At 43.1% G+C, this 22,984-nt stretch overlaps 1 protein-coding gene across 1 annotated transcript in view; it reads right to left on the reverse strand.

The window, feature by feature from the left end:
* Positions 1–4,504: 4,504 nt before the first annotated feature.
* The window catches only part of EXOSC3 (exosome component 3), a 228,171-nt gene continuing 209,691 nt past the window's right edge, over positions 4,505–22,984 (reverse strand). The window contains exon 4 of the mRNA XM_044059362.1: positions 4,505–6,354. Within this exon, the coding sequence (XP_043915297.1) occupies positions 6,147–6,354 (208 nt within the window). The 3' untranslated portion in view covers positions 4,505–6,146. The remainder of the gene's footprint in view (positions 6,355–22,984) is intronic.

The raw sequence follows: 22,984 nt of genomic DNA on the forward strand, positions 1-22,984 counted from the left end.
TTTGATATATGTTTGATAGAGAAGATTCAAAATGGTGTTTGTAATGATTGAAATAACCCGCTAAGTTTTTACCTTTTCGAAATGAAAATGAGTTGGGAACAATAGATTTAGTTTTAACATCTGCTTCAAGTATATTCCAATTTGCCTTGATGATGTTAATAAAGGTATTTGTGTTTCTACCATATGTGGTAGTGAAACGTAATGTGCTAGTCTTATTTGGTTTTTGCTTATATTTTAACAAGTTTGATCTATGTAAACCTGAGGCATAATTCAAAGCCATTGTAACATAACCTGAATTATATCCCCTATTTCTAAACCTGGTACACAAATCTTGAGCATGATGACCAAAACTAACATTGTCAGAGCAATTTCTTCTCATTCTAATGAATTGAGATTTAGGAATGTTTTTAGCAATGTGTTTTGGATGAAAGCTGGGCGTGGAGAATGGTATTATACTCAGGAAACTTCCTATAAGTTTCAGTTTTTAAAGTATTGTCCATATTCCTTGTTACCAAGACATCCAAAAAAGTTATAGATTTTTGATCATAACTGATGGTAAATTTGATTCCCCATTTGTTATCATTCAGATATTCTACAAATTCAAGGAGATATGGGATGTCCGATCTCCACACCATCCAGCAATCATCCAAATATCTAGATGTCAATATCAGGCAAAAAAAGGTTATGAGTAACATCATAGATCATAATGTGTTCCAAATAAGCCATAAATAGGTCAGCATATATGGGGCAAAGATGCCCCATAGCTGTACCATTAATTTGCAAAAAACATTCCTGATTATAAAAGAAAACATTTTTGGTCAATACATGCTCGGTTATGTTTAACAATAAAGTATTGAATCCTGGTTGATACATATTGGATTGATGTAACCAGAATTCAATAGCATCAAGTCCGGCCCAGTGTGGAATACTTGTATACAATGAGCTCACATCCAAAGTACAGAGCCACCAGTTTGAATCTAACTGCATTTCATCGACAATACTCAAAAATTGGGTAGTGTCCTGTATGCGAGATCTCACATAAGGTAATAAAGGTCTTAAATACATAGTCAAAAACTCAGAAAGTGGTTCTGTGAGTGAGCCCATGCCCGACACAATAGGCCTACCTGGTGGATTGAAAAGGTCTTTGTGTATTTTTGGTAGAAAATAGATGTATTGTCTAATGGGGTCAGGAATTGTTAAATGGTTCAATGTTTTCTTGGATATGATGCCATTATCAAAAGCTGAATGTAAAAATTCATCAATTTGTTTTTTGAAAACTGGTGTGGGGTCCAGTGGCATCTTGGTGTAATGAGGCATCATTTAACTGCTTATAAGCTTCATTATCATAATGACTCCAATCTAACACAACCACTGCCCCTCCTTTGTCTGCATTGATAATCACCAAATCCTTGTTTAGTTCTTCCAAACAAGACTGCTCAACATCTGTCATATTATTACACATAGGCAAACCATGATTGTATTGTAAATGTAATTCATTTAGAACACTGCGTAAAAATAAATTCACAGTAGGGTGCATGGGGGGTGTAAATGATGAACTATGGTATTTAAAGAAATCCAATTGTGTTGAACCACCATTTTCTTTGTCCTGAAAAAATAACTTAAGATTCATTAATCTACAAAATGAAAATAAGTCCTTTGTGAAATTATCCTCAGACACAAAAAACCCAGGAATGAAAGACAGTCCTTTATTTAATAATGATGTTTGTTCAGCTGTTAATGTGATTTTAGAAATATTATGTACATTGTTTACTTGTTCGACAACATTTGTAACAGGTTTTCCAGACTTGTAACTTTTTTTGTGCTTCCTGCCACCCCTCCTCCCTCTATGTTCCCTAAAGGGGATATATTGTTTTCCGTTTGGGGTTTGGGGAATTCAAAGTGGACTGTGTCTCCGTGTCTGTCCCTGATGATGTATCATAATCTGTTGATTCTGCATTGATACCCTTTGTTTTAAGTATGGATCTCGGGCGTTTCCTTTTAGATGAATATCTATTATTAGTTTTAATATGCCCTTCTTGAAATTTGACATGTCTGACATTTTTGAAAGGTTGCCCTTTTTCATAGTCCATGAGATCACAAGAAAATTTTTTGATTTTTCTCTCCTTCAAAATAGTTTCAAAACTCAATAATTCACTACTTAGTTTTGATAACAAAGTTGGAAAAAATGTCTCATTTTGATAGTTGCATTCTTGAATGGATTCAAGAACCAAGTTGGTCTCTTTATCAATAGTTCTGGTATAATAATCAGATAAGGAGCTAACAAACTTCATTGAATATTCCTGTTGAATTTTAGACCATTCAGTCATAAGGTTATCATCAGGATCTCCCACAAGTGGTTGAATTTTGACTCTGAGACCTCTTGGACAAATTCCCTTGGCTAAATATGCCTTCAGTAATTTGTGATGCCAAACACTAGATCTCAAAGCTTTCATATTTTTGTTTAAGTTTGCAAAAAGTGTTTCACATTTTTGTTCTGGTTTGATGGAAATAGTACTACCAGAAACCATGGTTTCATTGCCAATGCCAAAAGGTGCAAGGTCATCCTTATCTGATGATAGATCCAAAAGTATTTGGTTTAGATCCATAATTTTAATCTGTTTTTTAATATAAGTTATTACCACGTCCTATAAATCCTAGACAATAATGGTCATTATAGTGAATGCATAAATAATGCACACTATCTCCACGTCAGATACAGGACAATAATGGTATAATAAAATGAACCAAAGTCCTAAATGAAAAGAATGTTTGGCACCCAAATACCCAAATAGACAATCAAGAAATCCTATAAAAAAAATTTTTATTAGTGGTCTCAAAGTTCTAATATTCCACCGTTTTGTAAAAGCTGAAGGAAATTCAATGAAGTTTCAAAATTTAATCAACTCTCTTATAGATATTTTGAGACCAAATTTGTTGCTAAGAAATAGTATGTCAACAAGCTGGTGTTATGCATTATATTGGTGCTCATAAATAACATCTACCCCCTCAAATAACCTCTATAAGTACCTGGTGTATGGACAGTAATGTAATATAATCAGTCATTGTAACAAACAAATTATTAATTGTCTGATATTTATCAACTGATTGTTGACATTAGCATACATATACACACTACTAATCCCAAATTATTCTTGTATAAAAAAGTGGATTAACATGATTCATATTGTTTGTTGGCATAGAGAATTGGTTATATGTAAAAGGGCAAAATATATATAAAAATATATTTGCTTGTATGTCCCTAAAGTAACCACTAATGAGGCATAGTATATAAATATGGATGTTTGAACCCCAATACTTATGAAAAACACAGAGTTCACAGTATTCATCAGCTGGTGTTTGAGTTTACATGCTGATAGCAATATCCAAAATGTTGCTCATCACTAGTTGTTGTTTAACAAAAAGTAGTGATTGAAAAGAACATACAATAATACATCTCCAACTTATATTAATAATAAATATAAATGAGAAAGTGCCAATATAGTTTTAAATTGTTATAGAGACTTATTGCATTTGTAATGTTTTAAACATAGGCTACAAATAATATTCATTTGCATACCATCAGAACAGTTGTATAAATGCACTTAATGTTCATATACATGTCTTTCAGCAATGATCGCTAAAAAACAAAGAATACATATAACAAATAATGGCACTGTTGTAAATAGTAAATGCCCTGAATAATACTTTATGCCATCAATTACTGTGCCTGAAAGAAGACCATAATTAGGTAATAATTACATATAAATGCCATTGGTAACAGATAATAAAGCGGCCATGCAAAAAAATCCAACTTTCTTAATGAATGATAGTAATGTATTAACTGCCCATAAAAATGATTCACCATATAAATATTTTAACTATTCAGTACGATAAATTCCATACAACCAATGATGATATAAGGTGTAGATAGATATCAAATCACTTTACGGCCCCTTGAAAAGTCAGCATCATCATGTGTACTAAACATAATATTATGTTTAATATTTATGAGCTTGAGTCACTGGTTTATATAACCAATCATGGAATTGTATGTCATATATAAACACCTCTATTTTTGATTGGTTCTATGGTTATACACTGAAGAAGGCTGGTTTGAATCCGGGCCGAAACCGGTATGTGGAACTTACTTGGTGTTTCAGTAGTTTATTCATAACTTAATAAACTACCATCTACAGTCCATCCTTGTTGCTGGCGTTTATTTCTTGCTATTTAATTGTTCTCAGCCGTGCAACTCCCTACGTGCAGGAAATACTTGGTTGGTCTCATGGTATTTACCACTACTGCCAATAACCTGCAGAAACATGATAGAAGTCTTAACACAGCAAACACTGCACAGTAAGAACAGCTGATCACTGCTCTCGCTATTTAAATTAAGCATGCACCTAGACTAATGGCTGGGAGCTCCCAGCAAGCACAGGCAGGTACCACCAAAAGGGTAGCAGGTGTCTGCCAGTGAAAACTTGTCAAAATACCATGTGTCATATAAAGGAAACCCACAGACATTTATTAAATATATATAGATTTTTTATACACGTTATCATAACATTTCAACAAAAGCTTGGCTGAAATTTTATGCAATAGACCTTAAAAACTGAAGTAGCAGACAAGCATACAATTTTTATAATATTTAATGAACAAAGCAACAGTTGTATTTTCAACTACCTTTAATAATTGTCACTAAAGGACTATCACTTCAAGACTATGAAGCCCAGAGATGCAGCTTGTATTTTGAGTTCTGTGGTTTGTCTTTAAATCTATAAAAAACACCATACTCTTTTTGAAAGAGGAAATAGGGCCTTGAATATCTGAACAACCCCCACTAATGGTAAAGGGCACCAGTAGGATGCCTCATAATAAAAAGTATACCTCAACAGTGTAGCCAGCATTCATGTAAAGGTTCAGTGGCAGCCTTCAACCCTTAACGTAAGCATTATTTCTGAAGAAAGAATTTGCTTTTCAAGCTTCAAAGCTCAGGTTTTGTTGTAATGTGCTGAATCATTAGCAATGCATACATTTTATGCATTGATAATTTGGGAGTGAGAAAACAAAGGCCATTCGTGCAGTACACTGTAAAGAGATAAGGAGCATGTCTTCAGGATTAGGTGGTGCTACAATGTTTTAGCCATCATAACAGCACAGACAAACATGAGGGTACTGGCCACCTAAAGAAAGAATAGATGTGTATCATCTAATAGAATCCTAAACTGTAGAGCACATTAGAGGCCAGGATTATTTGCATGCGATGCCAGTGTACATTATGACATCTATTTATACTAAAACTCAAAGGACACAGGTAACAGCACGACTGACTATCATTTCTAATCAGCTGCACAGACATGTTATACAGTAAAAGTAAATGTTACTCATTTTCTTTAGCATAAGGACAACCATGCTTCATTTATCATCCAAAAAAGAAAACTCCCCACTTGTGATCTACCAATACTACTCTGTGCTTTCTTATATAATCGTTTCGGAAGTCTTGGGCACTTCTTGGACTACTTGCTCCATTCAAAAATTATATATATAAAAAAAATCACTGTCCAAAAAGTAATAGTACCTCGGGGCGCACATAAAGCTTAAAATGAAACTTGAAATACATTTTTTCGTCAAAATTCCGAAGGACAAATTTAAATGGCACCACATTCAGCTACCAGTGCATGTCAGGCTAGTAGCATTTAAGAAACAATGCTTCACAACACAAAAGAAAGAGGCTGCTGAGACTTGATTCTTTGGTATGACAGGGTACCAATTACTGAGAAGTTCAGAAAGCCTTATATTTATTCACAAACAGCCAAAGCAACTAATGCCACGAAAATAATAACATGAGGTACATGAAGATGTGGACTGCCAAGATGAAGTCTATTGCTCAGAGAAACTGACACTTGTCCAAGATTCCGAAAAGTTCTGAAAATAAGCAGGTCCGTGGCACTTTCCAAAATAAATTGGCACATGAATATAACAAATTACTCATCTTATTATATAGCTGTATTTACATGTATGGCAACTGTCTTCGTGTACACAACATAAAATACATTAAAACATTTTAAAATTGCCGATCTTCAAACCGCTAATTAATATGCATGAGCTGTTAGGAAACAGAACTAAGAAATTACAGTGCCAATTATTCAGCTGAAATCATCTGCCAGTCTCTTGAATACACACTTTCTTTGCTCTGCTGTCATGTGTTCACATGATTCCAAAACATTGGCAACTACTAAAGTTTGCTGAGTGGTTTTGGCCTTCACCCAAATTCTGCCATTCATTCCTATCACCATCTCAAACTGGTGAACTTTACCCAGTTCTGAGATAATGTCACAACTGGGAGACAAAAGTCTAAAAGAAAAAGAAAAAAATGTTAAACTGAATAAGAGCACATATTTTTCCAGAATCAATGTTCCACTCATTTCCTGCAGTCAAAAGAAAATTAAAATCATATATTCACTGTAATTTTATACACAGTACCACCATTTACTACTGTAGGTTTCAAAACCCAGTCATTTGCCTACACATCTGTAAAACTTGGAAAACTGAAAATGGGGATGGCAGCACCAAGGCTTTAACCCAGGAATGCAAGATCCCACAAAAAAAAAAAAAAAAAGTAAATGCACCCCAAACATCCCTCTCTGTGTCCTCATATCATGGACAGTTCATATTGTAAATAAAACCATAAAACAACTAAAGTAACCTGGGAAAATCAGAAAGTAGGTTTCATTTATTAAACTAGCTGGCAGAACCAAATCTAACAAGGCAGAAAAATACAGCAGCCTTCAGATGCAGTTTCATTAACATCACTCGAGGTAATTCTACATGCACACTATCAAAAAAGATACGACTACATGAAGCACATCAGCAACTACGCGCACATTTTTTGGGAGTACATTCACTAACTAAAAATAACATTATCTTTGACAAAATAAGAAGTTATGTACTCACCATAACGTTCCATCTGAGTAGATAAACTTCATTTGTTAGCAACCTATGGGTATCGGATCAGACTTTGGATCCGAGCCGGCAGTTTTCAACAGCTTAGATCCGAGCTCCTAGCTCCTCCCCCTACCCATAAACCCATGCCAACCCTGACTGACCTCAGATCAAGTTTGCCCCTAAAACAGCAACCGCTAAAGATAGATCAATATCAAAGACCATCTCTGAAGACAACAATGTGAACAATCAAGGGTCAGGGGGAAGGAGGGGGGGACAGTTACTAACAAATGAAGTTTATCTACTCAGATGGAACATTATGGTGAGTACATAACTTCTTAATCTGAAGTAGCTAACTTCATTTGTGTAGCAACCTATGGGACAGAGTCCCCAGCTACCTAAACCTTGGGCGGCCATCATGGAAGGATGTTCCGGAGCACTGCAGAGCCAAAGGATGCTCTCCCTCTGGAGATAATATCCAGTTTATAATGGTTGATAAAGGTATGAGATGAGGCCCAAGTGGCAGCCGAACAAATATCATCTAAGGATACCCTGGACCTAAAGGCAGCAGAGGTGGACATAGATTGTGTAGAGTGGGCACTGACTCCCTGAGATGCGGGCCTACCAGAACTTTCATAAGCCAAAAGAATACACTGCGAGATCCATCGAGACAATGGGACTTTAGATACCGTTTTACCCAAATTTGTTTTGGCAAAGGAGACGAACAACTGGTCGGATTGCCTATGACCAGATGTCCTGTGAATATAAAATCGAAGTTGTCTACGCACATCCAAAAGGTGTAGTTTGTATTCCCCTTTGTTCTGATGACTGGGGAAGAAAACTGGCAGGTTAATGGACTGATTAATATTTGACTCGGAAGCAACCTTAGGGAGAAAGGAGGGATTGGTCCTGATGTAAACTATATCCTTGTGAAAGGTTAGATACGGGGGTTTCACACACAGGGCTTGAATTTCAGAAACTCTTCTAGCTGAAGTGATGGCGACGAGAAAGACCGTCTTCCAAGACAAATACTTTAGATCCACTGAAGCTGCAGGCTCAAAGGGGGAAGCTGTCAAGGCCTGAAGCACTAATGTCAAATCCCACAGAGGTACCACTTCCTTTACCGGAGGTCTGAGCAGGAAGGTGCCCTTCATAAAGGTCTTGCACAGTTTTGAAGTGATCAAAGGACGCAGATCATGTCTGACATGATAGTGAGAGATAGCTGCTAGTTGAACCTTGACGGAGGAACAGCTAGCCCCCTGGTGAAACAGTCCTGATAAGAAGTCTAACACAGCAGGTAAGGGAGCTGTGAAGGGATCCAAGTTTTAACGCTCCGCCCAAATCGAGAAACGTTTCCATTTGCTACTGTAAATCTTCCTAGTAGAAGGCTTGTGGGCTGCTACTAGAATGGCTTTGACTGGGGAAGAGATGCTGGGAGTCATAGCTACGAGTGGAACTGGAGCAGCCAAGCTGTGAGCTTGAGACTGACCAGGTTCGGGGTTGGGAGACCCAGAGGGTGGGAGATCAGATCCGGGAGGGGATCTAGAATCAAAGGAGGATTCACCAGATGAGACCAAAGTTAAGGAAACCAGGTTTGACGAGGCCAGAATGGGGCAATGAGGATGATCCTGCTCCCCAACCGACTGGCTTTCTGTAGAAAAACTTTAGCATCGGGGAAGAGGCGGATAAGCATAAAGCAGACCGGGAGGCCAAGCATGCACCAGAGCGTCTCTCGGGGATTCCCTGACGTGGGGAATTAAAGCGAAATAGCTGTTGCATTTGGTGTTTGAAGGAGAGGCGAAAAGATCGCAACAGGGCTGCCCCCACTTGGCAAAAATCTGATTCGCTACCTGTGGATTGAGAGACCACTCGTAAGGGGAAAGGATGGTGCGACTGAGTCTGTCTGCCAGGATGTTGGACCGTCCCGGAATGTGCGTTGCAATGTGAAAACGGTTGGTGATCGCCCATTCCCACACTCTCATGGCCTCTCGACAGAGTGGGTAAGACCTGGTTCCCCCCTGTTTGTTGATGTATCAGGCAACCGACATGTTGTCCGTCTGGATCGCAATAGTCCCTACAAGAAGAAGGTCCTGAAGTGCTTGCAACGCTAACAGCACTGCCCTCATCTCTAGGATACTGATATGCAAAGAGGTCTCAGTGTTGTTCCACGTGCCTTGGACAGTCCTGCCCAAAGAGTGCCCCCCCAGACAACCCGAGGAGAGAGGCGTCCGTGGTCACAGTGGCAAGGGGAGAGGCCATAGAGAAGGGGCGTCCCGTGTGGAGGTCTGGAGATTGTAGCCACCATACGAGAGCCCTCTTGCAAGCCCTACTGAGGGGAATGGGATGACTCAGAGGGTAGTGACGAAAAGACCACTGGACTTGGAGGGTCCATTGCAAGACCCTCATGTTCAGACGTGCCATTGGCAATAAGTTGATTGCCGCTGCCATTGAACCTGGAGCCCTCAGGACCAATTCCGCAGGAGGAGCTGAAGATAGAAGGATGGCCCGCACATGAAGCCTCAGGGTTCGAAGTCGTTCTGGGGTTAAGAAGGCTACAAGATTGATTGTGTTTAACCTGGCCCCGATAAAATCTATGACCCGAGTCGGGGTGAGAGAAGATTTGTCCATATTTATTGTGATCCCTAGCCAGGGAGCAAAGCGAAGAAAATAGTTCCTGGCTGTGCAGAGTAGATGCCTTGTTGGGGCGGTCAGGAGCCAGTCGTCCAGGTACAGAAAAACCTGAATTCCCTGTAGCCTCAGGTGGGCCGCTATCACTGCTAACACTTTGGTGAACACCCTGGGGGCTGAGGTGAGACTAAAGGGGAGAACCCTAAACTGGTAATGACTGGCCCCTAGTCGGAAGCGGAGAAACCTCCTGGATAGTCTGTCCATGAGAATGTGGTAGTACGCATCCTTGAGGTCTATAGAGCACATCCAATCGTTCTCCCGTAAAAGGGGGAGAATGGATTGAAGAGTGACCATCCGAAACTTCTCTTTGGTTACTGACAGGTTCAACAGGGAGAGATCGAGGAATGGCCTCAAGTCCCCAGTCTTTTTAAGCACCAAAAAGAACCTGGAGTAATAACCCGATCCGAGCTAGTCTGGGGGGGGGGGGGGACTGTTGGATGGCTCTTTTTTCTAGTAGCTGCTGAATTTCCGCAGCTGTGGCCTCCCTCTGATCGGGTGGGACACCGGGGAGGTGCTTGGGGAAGAGAGGGGGGTAAGAGAAAGGAATCTGGTAACCTCTGGATATGATGCGAAGCACCCAGCGGTCTGCTGTGATGGACTCCCAAGCTGCCGGGTGCCTCGAGAAACATCCCCAGAGTGCCTCCAGAGTGGAGCAGTCGGGCAGCCCCTCAGGGCTGCTGCGTGGGCCGGTCAAAGAAGGGTTCTCTGGACCCAAAGTTCTTCGGGCCCCCTCTGCCTCTAGGGCGGCGTCCTCCCTGTCCTCCTCTGCCACGGAAGGACTGGGGATCTGGAGCGGGCTGGGACTGTTGCGACTTCCGGAACCACATCTTCTTCTGTCCCTTTTGGTTCTTGGAGAAGGACCTCTGGGGAGCAGAGAAGCGGACTCAGACGGCAGACAACGTCTTCCCATCCTTTTCACTCTGGACCAAGGTGTCGCGAATGGTCTTCCCAAATAGGGTAGTACCATCAAAAGGGGCATTTGTGAACGACGCCTTAAAGGGTTCCGCGAAATCACAATGCCGGTGCCAGGCCTGACGCCTCATGACGAGGCCTGCTCCGCTGGCTCTAGCGGCTCCCTCTGTCGCATGCGTAGCTGCATAGAGGTATTGGAAATGGACCTAAGAGTGGCCATATGGGTGGAGTACAGCTGTTTGTCCTCCGCCGACATGGACTCCGGGGGCGATGCAGCGTATTCCTTAATGAGATCCCGCTGCAATCGAATAATGTGTGCCATATAGTTCAGAGACCTAACCGAGAAGGACGCTGAACTAAACACCCACTTCCCTAAGCAGTCCAGCGATCGGGACTCCTTGCCCAGGGGCTGGACTGAGGGGCTCTCGAGCTAGTTCCCTCTTAGTGGCCACCACCACCAACATGGCATCTACCGGGGGACCTTTGCTCCAATGGGGCCTAACCGCAGGGGGACTGAGGATCCTGTCAGGGCGTTTCAGGACTGGCTCCACAGTGTCCGGCTCCTTCCACACCCTGGTGGTAATCAGGTCCACCAGGGGGTCATCCGGAGGGGACACCCAAGAGGTAGAAGGGCCTGCTTCAAATGCCTCCAGGAACACAGACTCGTCCAAGGACGGCTTTGGGGTAAACCACCCACTTCTGATCCTGAGCATTTCCATGATGTCTCCAAAGGAGATATCCTTGGGGGGTGACCTTGGGGAGCCTTCCCCTTCCTCCAAATCCGTGTCTTCAGTCAAGGGACTCAGGGGAGTCCACGTGCCTCCTCTTGCACTTCCGCTTGTGGGGGATCTCCTCGGGGGGCTGTCCGAGGAGGCCTCACCAGCAATATCCTGTTCCAAGGGAACGACCTGGGACAGTGAAGCAGGCTGTCCCTGGGGCCGGGTGATGGAAGTCGGATGCAACAGAGAAGGAGTGCGGGGTGGAGCCGTGGCAAGGACTGGGGGCCTGGAAGCAGTCGACAGGGCCCTCTCCACCACGAACGCAGAGGGAGAGCTGCTCTCTCTGGGATCAGAGAGCAGACCCTCACACGGATCCGACAGGTGGACTGAGGCCGGCGCCGAAGCGATCGGATCAGACGGACCAGTATGCTCAAACCTGGACGGCGCCGAAGGCATACTGAAACCCTCGGATCCAAAGCTCAGCCCTCGGCTCAGAGAGCTTGGATCCGACAAAAACGGACCCGACAGGCTTGAGGGAAGCGTTGAAGTATCCGAGAATGTCGGCACCGACCCACCCCCGGTTCCAAGGCTGCCCGGCTCCAAAAGCTCCGAACCCGGGAAGCGGGATGGAGAAGGAGCTACTGGGGCAAAGAAAGGGGTCGAGCTCCCCCCCAGAGGGGGGGGGGGGGGCAGGAGCACTCTCATCTGCAGTTGGGCCTGGAGGAACCTTCGCATCATCCGGTCCAAATCCGCATCAGAAAGGCTACGAGTGGATCTCGACGAGGCCATCGAGGCAGGACGGGAGTGCCGCCTCGATGACCTCGAAGGAGATCGGGTCTCCTCCTCCTCAGGACCCGGTGAAAAACATGGAGCCCGGAAAGCCCTGGAGGGAGAAGACCACTTAGCCAGGGGGGCCGACGCGGAGGCATCGGCCCTCCGCTTGTGGTGCTTCTCCCTCCTTTTGTCTTTCCTGGCCTCCCTCTCCTCCGGGCCTACAGCGGGAGGTTGAGTCCTGGTCAGGGGGAGAGAAGCAGGAGTGGCCGCCGCGGTGGAAGCTACGGTAGGACCGGAGGCCGAAGCCGAATCCGGGGGCAAGAGACCCACCAGGATCAGCTTGGATCTCCAGTCCTTAAGTGCCCTGGGGTTGAACGCCACACAGATGGAACACCCAGAGGAAAGGTGTCCAACCCCAAGGCACAGAACACACAGTGTGGTCATCAGCCGGTGAAAGCTTATTGCCACACTTGGTGCATTTAGAAAAAGATTGGTTTTGGGGCCTCAGACATTTAAGCTAAGGAGGACACACTCGTTAGGCCCCAACACACGCACACAGACCCTGACGAACCAGCGAGGGAGAGGGAGGGAAAAAAATATAACTAAAAATAGAGTTAACACTAGGGTTTACAGACCAAAGGGATCTAAACACAACACACTCACACTAAAGGATAGAAAAGAATAAAATTTTTCTAATTTTTTCCTCACAACTAACGACCAAGCCTGGAGCTCGAAAACCCAGCTGCTGACGACAAGCACGGCAAACTAGATCGGAGGTCAGTCAGGGTTGGCAGGGGTTTATGGGTAGGGGGAAGAGCTAGGATCTAAGCGGTTGAAAACTGCCGGCTCAGATCCGAAGTCGGATCCGATACCCATAGGTTGCTACACAAATGAAGTTAGCTACTTCAGATCTTAAATTCTCTCCATATAAAACATACTCTGAAGGAGAGCCATGACTTAAGAATTCTTATCCCTAGAGTCTGTGCCCAGTCCAGTGACAGGACTAATGTAGTTTAAGTTTACCACGGAACCTTCATCTTTCATAGAATGCAACACTGGAAATGGTGGGAAAGATGGCTTTTTTTCTATTTTTGGCTAAAGTTCCTGAGGTTCATACGAGCTGCAGAAACCTAAGTGGCTCACTGCAAAGTGATGTATTCCTGTACAAAAGGTTTTATAATCTATATGGAAGCATAATCCAGGAAACAATGAAAGAAGATCTCACAAATTGAACCAAATGAGCCTCGGGGAAAAAATGCCACCCACAAGGAAAGCACAGCAAAGAGAACAGCAAAATCTAAATTCAAGGTATAGTGGAATACTTCAATCAGAAACAAAATCAATGGAATGAAATAATCCAGAATCGGCAACCAAATAAACAAACAGTTTATTGATCTAAACGCTTTCATCCCCACCAAATAAACTGGGACTTCAGATAAAAAATATTAATGTCACTTCCTTAAATAGTTTAGTGGACCATATCAATTAAAACATCGCCACTAAAAGAGAAACACATCAATAAAAATTCAACGATGACAACACAATAAAGAAGTGTGTGTGTGTGTATGTATATTAGACAGACACACAGACAGCCTAAAATATAATACATAAAATTATTCACAACTAAAAGATTTCAACTTTAAAATTTGTCCAATGGAACTAGTGTTATTCAGCCCAAAAGGACCAGAGGCATGTAATTTAATCTGCCAATGCACTTCTTTTACTTCAGGCACAGTTTTCCACAGACCACCCCTGAAATCCTGCTTGACGATGTCTAAAACAAAAAACCTAAAGAATGTCTACAGAGCGCATTAGTTAAATTATGTTTTAATTGCATATAAATGCTCAAATATACATTCTTTAAGTAATCTTTCCATTATACTTGCATAGAAAATCAAGCTCATTTGGCAACTAATGACAGATTACACCTTTAGAACATTAGCATGCATCCCACCTTTGACATAACCAAAGTTTTGAATACAACCCCCCCTCTCCTTCATAAATAAATGAACATTGCAATCATCGTCCGCATTTGTATGTGCCCATTTTTTTGTATTATTATTATTGCTACTTCTGCTGTGGGGAACAGGCATCAGGTATACCCCATACACCAATAATTTCAAAACAATATCTGGACTACTTCCCACTGCTTGCATGTTTATCTACCCCATCTCAAAAGTTTTCCAATTTCTTCTAATAATCTGGGAGACACCATCAATGTTCCCATTGAAAGTAAGTATAAGGCTGTTATTGAGCCTAGTGTTTTGGACCTTACTTAGAATTTTCACCAAATATTACACCCCTAATAGTGAACAAGAGAGAAGATTTTGGTGAACCTCCTCAAAAATATTAGGGAGGAATTCTGTTGGATATCCCCTTCTCAAGAGCATGGATCTCAGTTTATCACTTTTCTAAACAATTCTGAGCTAGAAATCATACGACAAAGCCTAACCACCTGTCCTTTTGCTAAAACTTTCTTTTGATGGTAGGGGTCACAACTGCCAAAATGGCTGTTTAAATGCATAGATTTTTCTATATTCACTGGATACAAATTGCCAATTGTTAAAATCTTTAAATTATCTCTATGTACAAATTATTGAAGTACTAGTCAAAAAAATCCATCATGAATTTTATGAACAGTTGTACTGTTGACATATGAAAAAAATTCAAATAACTTTTCCTTGGTGTCCTGCCAAAAGATAACTACGTCATCCAGGTATCTACCAAACAGTGACCAAGTGTTTTGGTGTCCTGACTGCAAAACAAAAGTGTGCTCCCAGTGTGCCATAATAATAGCAAAAACTGGGGCACATGTGGCACTCATGGCAACACCCGTCTTCTGTTTATAAATCATACCATCAAAGTAAATGCAGTTATTATCCAGAAGCAATTCCATGAAGGTTCTTAAAACATTAACTAAATTGGTGTCCAATGTCTTAGCATCACTCAGATAATTATAAAACCATGATAAACCTATATCATGTGGAATCACCAAGAAAGATCCTTAAAATCAATTATAACTAAAATTGTCTTGTCAGCACATGTCCTGTCTGATACTTTTCAAAAAATCTCATGACTCTTTCTAAATGTATTTCTCCTGGCTAAGGACACCTTTTAACTTGACAAACTTAGCCACACCACAGCTTTTTAACCCCTTAGCATCAACTGTGGGTCAAAGGGGGTGGGGGGGTTCTGTCAGATTTTTATGCATCTTGGGAATACTAAAAATACCTTGTATTCTAAGAAATATTCAATGCGGACAGTTGTAATCATGTAAAGAAACCTGTTCTTGCAACAATAAGTCATTCAATAAAAAAATATTACTATAAGCTACATTCAACTGATTTTGTGATGCCTCTTATTAATCTATCAACAACAACATTTACATTTTCATAATCTGTACTGCTCATAATAACTAGGCCACCCCCCTTATCGAGTTTCATCAACCGAATGTTCTTATTCCTACAAATAGTTTGCAATATACTCATTTAACTCTTTGACTGAGTGTATTGAATACATCTATTTGTGTTTTGTAATGCCAAACAAATGTCATGTTCACAGTTTCTCAAAAAGAGAAATGACTGTGTGCGGAGGGGGGTTAAACGTGCTGGATTTATGTAAATCCTGATGAATGTCTAAATGCTGTGCATTAAAAAATAGAACTGAAAAGTTCAATTTAATAGTGCATAGTTTCACAACCAATATTGTTTTAATCAAATCAGCCTTCTTAGTGGGCACAAAAGTCATGTCTTTCTGAAATAAGTAAACAGTTTGAAGAGATAACTTGATTACTAAAATTGTAAGTTTTGAAATCACCATGATTAGTAATAACCTGAAAAATGTTACTACTAAAAGAATTGTTTAATTCATTTTCCTCTGGTAAAATGACCTCCCATTCAGATTCCTCCATTGTTCCTGTATTGGGGAATAATCCTTTGTTTTCTGTTTCTGGTTGATTAGTCTCTCAGATCTTCTCAGAGCCAGAGGTTCTAAAGGGTGTGATGTGGAGTCAATGGAAAGGTCATTGTGTTCCCCACCACCTACACCATCATCATGTTGATCATTATTAGCCAATGTTGGTGGTCTACAATATGCTCTAGTTCTCTCATAATCTACCATATCCCTCCATATTTTCTTTTCCTTCCTATACATGACTAGAAAACTTTACCTACCTTCTCTAACAGTTTGCCATATTCAGCTCTTTGAAAAGAAAATGCCAAATCCTTTTTAATGTTAAAATCCAAATGATTAATTTCTGCCTCTAAAAGAATCCATACGTTTCTGGTTGGATTTCATTAAAACTTTTATCAATTCAGAAATTGGAAAACTTTTGAGATGGGGTGGATAAACATGCAAGCAGTGGGTAGTAGTCCAGAAGTAGTGATGTTTAATATTTAACTGACGAAGTCCCACTTTATTTGGTAGGGATGAAAGCGTTTGGCTCAATAAACTATTTGGTTGCCCACTGTGTGGGTTATTTTGTTCCACTGATTTTGTTTCTAATTGAAGTATTCCACTACACCTTGAATTTAGACAACAGTTTTCTTTGCTGTGCTTGCCTTGTAGGCAGCATAGTTTCCAGAGGCTCAGTTGGTTCGACCTGTGAGAATCTATAGAGAAAACAGGAGATGTTTCAGCTATCCAGAAGACTACTGATCTGCCCCAGAGACACCAATATTGGGGATAGAGTTCTATTTCAACTACAACACAGTGAGTCAGCAGCAATACAGTGCGTTTGGCCTACAAATACCTAGTGCTCAGACATCCCAACTACAAGCATTGCAAAATCAAACAAAAGGAAAAAAGACTAATCACAAAAAACAATGAGGAAAAGGACGAGATCCAAGACTATCAGCAAACACAATGGAAGAGACAACTGGACAGTGAAATTTTCTTTTGACTAATGTAAAAAGATCTAGCACCAACTGCCATTTTACCTACAACAACCAGCATCACTGGAGCCTCTCCCATTACCGCAAGAACCTTGTGCTGAGGAAGTGAAGTGGTATGGAAAAAGGAGAACAATGACTGGAGATCCACCTATGAAGTGGGCAAAAAGAAGTTGTGTACCTACCATAACCATTCCATGTTTGTTGTCCTTCATCTCATCTTCCTTCTTACTGGTTGGGTTTGGAGCCGATCCTCGACTCAGACTCAGATTTACTAGCTCGAGAGCTTTTACTGGCTCGAGGCTACCCCTTATCCCAACATGCCTAGTGGCAGCTACCCAGATCTCATTTGTAATGGCCCACACTAGACATATGTAGTAAAAAAAATTTTTTTTTTTACTAAGCTCTTGTACATCAAGGTAGGAAGGAAAGAGGAAAAGACAATGTATGGTTAACTAACCTGGTATGTCAGCAGGAAACTCGGCCAGTATAACCAATAAAGAACTCCTCTCGAACCTCCAGGAAGGGGGGGACGCACGAAGGAAGGTGAGATGAAGGACAACAAACATGGAATGTTATGGTAGGTACATAACTTCTTTATGTTATATTGTCCCAGCTAGTCTTCATTCTTGCTGGTTGGGACCGCGTCCCCAGCACCTGGCTCTCAGGTGGCTCACTGGAACAAACTCTTCAGGACCGTGGAACCAAAGGATGCCCTATTCCGGGAGACCACATCCACTTTGTAATGAGAGATAAAGGTATGAGGATTTTCCCATGTTGCTGCTGCACAGATTGAATCTAAAGGCAATTTAGCTTGGAAGGCAACAGAGGTGGCTAAGGCCCTGGTTGAATGTCCTCTGGGTCTTCCTAGAAGCGTCTTTTTACACAAACCATATGAATAAGTGATTGTGTCTGACAGCCATTTTGATAAAGTCACTTTAGAAACTGTATAAACTTGCTTATTGTCAGCAAAGGATATGAACAATTGGTCTGATTTTCTGAGGTCTTTAGTCCTGTGTAAATAAAAACGTAATTGTTTATGAACATCCAATTGGTGTAATCTATACTCTGCCTTGTTGCCATAATTGTGGAAGAACACAGGAAGCTCAATGGACTGATTTAAGTTATACTCAAAACAAAGCTTTGGCAAGAAAGAAGGATTGGTCCTTAGAGATAGACCATCTTTGTGAAAAATGAGATACGGCGGACGAATAGACAAAGCATGCAATTAAGAAACCCATCTAGCTGAGGTCATAGCAACCAAGAAGAGGGTTTTCCAAGATAGAAACTTCAGGGGGCAAGATGCTGCTGGTTCAAAAGGGGACAGAACCATTGAAGCTACAACCAAGTTTAGGTCCCGGGGGGGGGGGGGTCTCTTACCGGGGGCTGTAAAAGTGTTGTACCTCATAAGAATGCTCTGCACAACTTATGGGACATAATGTTGGAACCCAAGTCTCCTACATGAAAACTGGAGATGGCAGCCAGATGGACCCTAACAGTAGCTGCAGCTGCCCCTTTTTCAAAGGTTTTGGCCAGAAAGTCAAGAATCTTGTGAACAGAAGGCGTAAAAGGATCAATGTTATTACTTTTGGCAAAGTAAGAGAACCTCTTCCATTTGCTAGTATAAATCCTCCTAGTAGTGGGCTTGTGGGAGGACACTAGGATGTGTTGTACAACAGGGAAAATGTTTGAGAGCCTGGCTAAGACTGGAAGTGGAGTAACCAAGCAGTCAGCTTGAGAGTTTGAAGGGATGGGTGAAGCCCGCCTGACTGATGAGTCAGGTGGTCAGGAACTGGGTCCAGTATCCAAGGCTCCAGTTGAAAGTGATGGCGAAGAAATGGAAACCATATCTGATGAGGCCAGTAAGGAGCAATGAGGATGAGTCTGCAACCCAACTATTTTGCTTTCTGACGTACCTTTGGAATGAGGGGGAAGGGTGGAAAGGCATACAAGTCCCAGAAGTCAATCGTGAACAAGTGCATCCCTGGGGGACTGTCCCGGAGGGGAAACTAAGGCGAAGTAGCTGCTGCATTTGTTGTTTAGGGGAGTGGCAAAATGATTGCACCATGGCTGGCCCCATTTGCAGAAAATCAAGTCCGTAACTTCTTGCTTCAGGAACCACTCGTGAAGCATGAGGATAGCCCTGCTGAGCCTGTCCGCTAACACGCTGGATTTTCCAGGAATGTGCATTGCAATCAGAAAATGTTGGGAAAACATCACCCATTGCCATACTTGAAGTGCCTCCCGACACAAGAGGTAAGATCTAGTTCCGCCCTGCTTGTTTATGTACCATACCACTGACATTGTCTATCTGGATTGCAAGGGTCCCTGTAGGTAGAGAGTCTTGAAGTGCTTGCAACGCCAGAAGCACCGCTCATCTCTAGGACATTGATGTGCAAATGGTACCATGACGATGCCACGTTCCTTGGACAGTCCGTCCCAGATAATGCCCCCCCCACCCTATCTGGGAAGGGTCTGTGGTCACTGTGGCTACGAAATGCGGGTCTAGAAAGGGTCTGCCCAGAGTCACCTGGGGAGAGATCAGCCACCATAGTAGGTCCTTTTTGCAAGATTCTGTGATAAAGATCATGTGTGACACTGGCAATTCCTGGAAAGACCACCGAGCGAAAAGAAGCTGCTGTAGAATCTGCATGTGGAAGCGTGCTAAAGGAACTAGTGTAATAGCTGCAGCCATTGAGACCAGTACTTGTAAGACGTGTCTTGCCTGCAATCTCGTCTTCTTTATGAGAAAGGAAAGTTGCTGACGAATGGTCGACACCCTGTCTTGAGGCAGTTTTGCTATCATGCGTCTTGTATCAAAGTCTGCCCCTATAAAGGTAATAGACTGACAAGGGAACACGGCAGATTTTTTGTTGTTTACAGTGATGCCTAACTGGGAACAAGTCTGTATTGTGTAGTCCCATGCTTTGATTAGTTGATGCTCGGTGGTAGCAGTGAGGAACCAGTCATCTAGATATGGAAACATCTGGAATGCTAGACGCTTCAGGTGAGCCGTGACCACTGCCATACACTTGGTAAACACCCTGGGGGCTGTGGTGAGACCAAAGGGCAGAGCCCTGAACTGATGACTGGCTCCCAGCCGGAAGCATAGGAAGCTCCTGAATTACCTGTCCATTTTTATATGGTAGTATGGGTCCTAGACATCTATGGAGCACATCCAATTGTCCTGACCCTTGAAGGGAAGAATGGACTGCAGTGTCACCATCCAGAACTTTGTCTTTTTTACCGATTGTTTTAGCTTGCTGAGATCCAAGACTGGTCTCCAGTCCCCTGCCTTTTTTGGAACTAAAAAGAACCTTGAGTAAGTTCCGGATCCAATTTTGTCTGCGGAGACTTCCTGGATGGCTCTTTTTTTCTAGCAATCTTTGAACCTCTAGGATTGCATGATCCCGAAGACTGGGTGGAACATATGGTATACGTTTGTCTTTTGAGGGGGGGACTGAGAAAAGGGAATTCTGTAACCCCTGTAATATTATCGAAAGTACCCATGTTTCTCTCGTGAGATTGCCAGGCTGCTGGGTACAGTGATAGTCTGCCCCCGACTGCCTCCAGAGGTGGACAGCCGAGCCTCCCTTCAGGAGTGCTGGAAGGGCCTAGCAGAGAAAGTATCTCGGTCACCCTGCTGTTGCGGACCCCCTCTGACACGAGGGCAGCGTCTTCCATAGTTTCCCCCTCTGCCTCTGGGGGGAAAAAATCACCACATGCCAGGCAAAGATCCCTGGGATTTTCGGAACCACATTTTTCTACTATTCTGACCTTTAGGATAGGGTCTAGATGGAGTGGAAAAACGGACCCCTATGGCAGAGAGAGTCTTGCAATCCTGTTCACACCTGGTGAGAGTCTCTTTTACCTGAGGCCCAAACAGGGATGAGCCATCAAAGGGGGTGTTGGTAAATGAAGACTTAAAGGGTTCCGTAAATTGACAAAGGCACATCCAGGAGTGTCTGCGTAAAGCTACTCCAGTACCTGCTACCTTACTCGCTCCATATGCCGCATAAGAAATGAGCCTCATGGAGAAGTTAACCACAAAGGTCAAGGTCACGAGCTGGGAAGCTGCCCTGTTCGCAACTCCCTCAGCTGTAGGATCTTGCAGGGTATCTCCTAGCTCCTTCAGGAGATCCCTCTGAAGTAGTGTGAAGTGTGACAAGTAATTCAGCGATTTGAGAGTAAAGGTCTCTGAAGAAAACATACGCTTCCCATACCTGCCCATCGTACGAGACTCTGTTCGGCAGATGGACAGATGAAGAAGTTTCCACAAGTTCCTTCTTGGTGGCTGCTGCCACCACCATGGCATCAACAGGGACCCCTTTTGATAGGAAAGGCTTCTCTTCTGGAGCTGTAATAAATTTATGTCTCTTCGGAACAGGTTCCATGGTCTCTGGAGCGCTCCACATCTTTCGACTCACTACAGACAAAAGTGGGTCGAAAGGCAGACACACCCAAGAGGTGGAGGGTCAGGAACCAAATGTGTCCAGGCATAGACTCGCCCTCAGAAGGGGCTAGGCACTTCCAGCCACCCCTCTAACGATTTCCAAGATGTCTGAAAAAGAGACATCCTCAAAGGGGGACCCTTTCGACTCATCAAAGTCCGTATCCGAAGTGATAGATTCAGGGGAGTCTAGAAGCTTCCTCTTACACTTCTTCCGAGGGACCTCCTCCGAACGTTCGGGGGAGGTTTTGAAAGAAGTGAGGGTCACTCAGTGGGGCGCCCTGGAGCACAGGTTCCCTACACTTGGCAGGAGGAGGGACAAAGGCAAGCACAGGCACCGACGGAGAAGGAGCCAATGGAGCAGAGGGTGGAGCACGCTCATCACCTCGAAGCCTCCACGGTCCCGAGTCGAAGGAGCCGCCAGCTCTGAGGCTGATGTAGGAGCCGAGCTCACCTGCGCCAAAGCTCAGACAAGGAGAGTGGGGTCGGACAAGGGTCTGATTCCACTTCCCCCCTCGGAGCCAGCGAAAGAGCTTCAGCGCCCAGATCCCTCAATGGACCGAGACATCGAGGAGATTTGACTGGTCGTCGGAACCGATGAGAGAGAAGAAACCGGCAGACAGTTCCACCACCACTACCTCCATGCAATCCGGCTCCGAGCTCAAGAGAGTCGGAGAAGGAATCGATGGAGAAGCTGGGAGGGCTGAAGGAGCAAAATCCTTATGGGCGGGGCTCGAAAGTAATTTAGCAAGTGCCTGTGACTTGAGGAGCCTGTTGACCACTCTCGCCACATCATGATCCAAAAGTCTGGAGGACCGAGAGGAGTGTGAAGAGGACCGGTGACTGCCCGCTCCAGGTTGCGGCAGATGAGATTGTGGAGCAGAATGTACCAGCTCCAAAGAGGGAGACCTTGATCGCTTATGGATCCAGACTGGCTCCAAGGACACATATGGAGCCTCTGAAGACTTAACTTTGTCTGAGCCAATGCTGGGGGCCGACAGAGCCGAAGGCTTTTCAGTGATTTTTGCCTGTTCCAAACTCGGAACCAATGGCTTAGAGTGTTTCTTGGACACTTTGGCTGGCTGAGGACCCTGAGACAAAGAATCCTGAGGGTTCTTCAGGAGGCCACATAAAATAAGCTTATTTTTTTCTCTCCTGCAGGACTCTGGAACTGAAAGCATGACAGATCGAGCAAGAGTCCTGCAGGTGAGCAGCCCCTAAATAATAAACACAACTCGTATGCCCGTCCGTAAGGGACATTTTCTGGCAACATGAGTCGCATTTTTTTAAATCCAGAGGGTTTTGATTCTTTAGACACAGTGAGCACTAGTCAGGAAAAACTTACACAAAGAAAAAAAGAAAACTATCACTAACCGCCTACAAGTAGAAACAGGCTGATGAAAAAGGAAACCTTATTTATTTATTTGATTTTGAAAAGGAAGGGGGAGAGCCTCTAACTTAAAAGTCGACTCCCCGATGGGAGAGACTCCAACTTGCATGGCAATCCCAGAAAAGAGTGAAGAAAGGGAAGAACCCTCTAATTTAAACAATCTCTAAAGGGGAAAGAAAGGCCTGAATAGAAAAAAACGATGGCCAAAGCCACCACAACA

Source organism: Protopterus annectens, chromosome 17.part0 (assembly GCF_019279795.1).
Source record: "Protopterus annectens isolate FY-2018-M chromosome 17.part0, PAN1.0, whole genome shotgun sequence".
Lineage (NCBI taxonomy): Eukaryota > Metazoa > Chordata > Ceratodontiformes > Protopteridae > Protopterus > Protopterus annectens.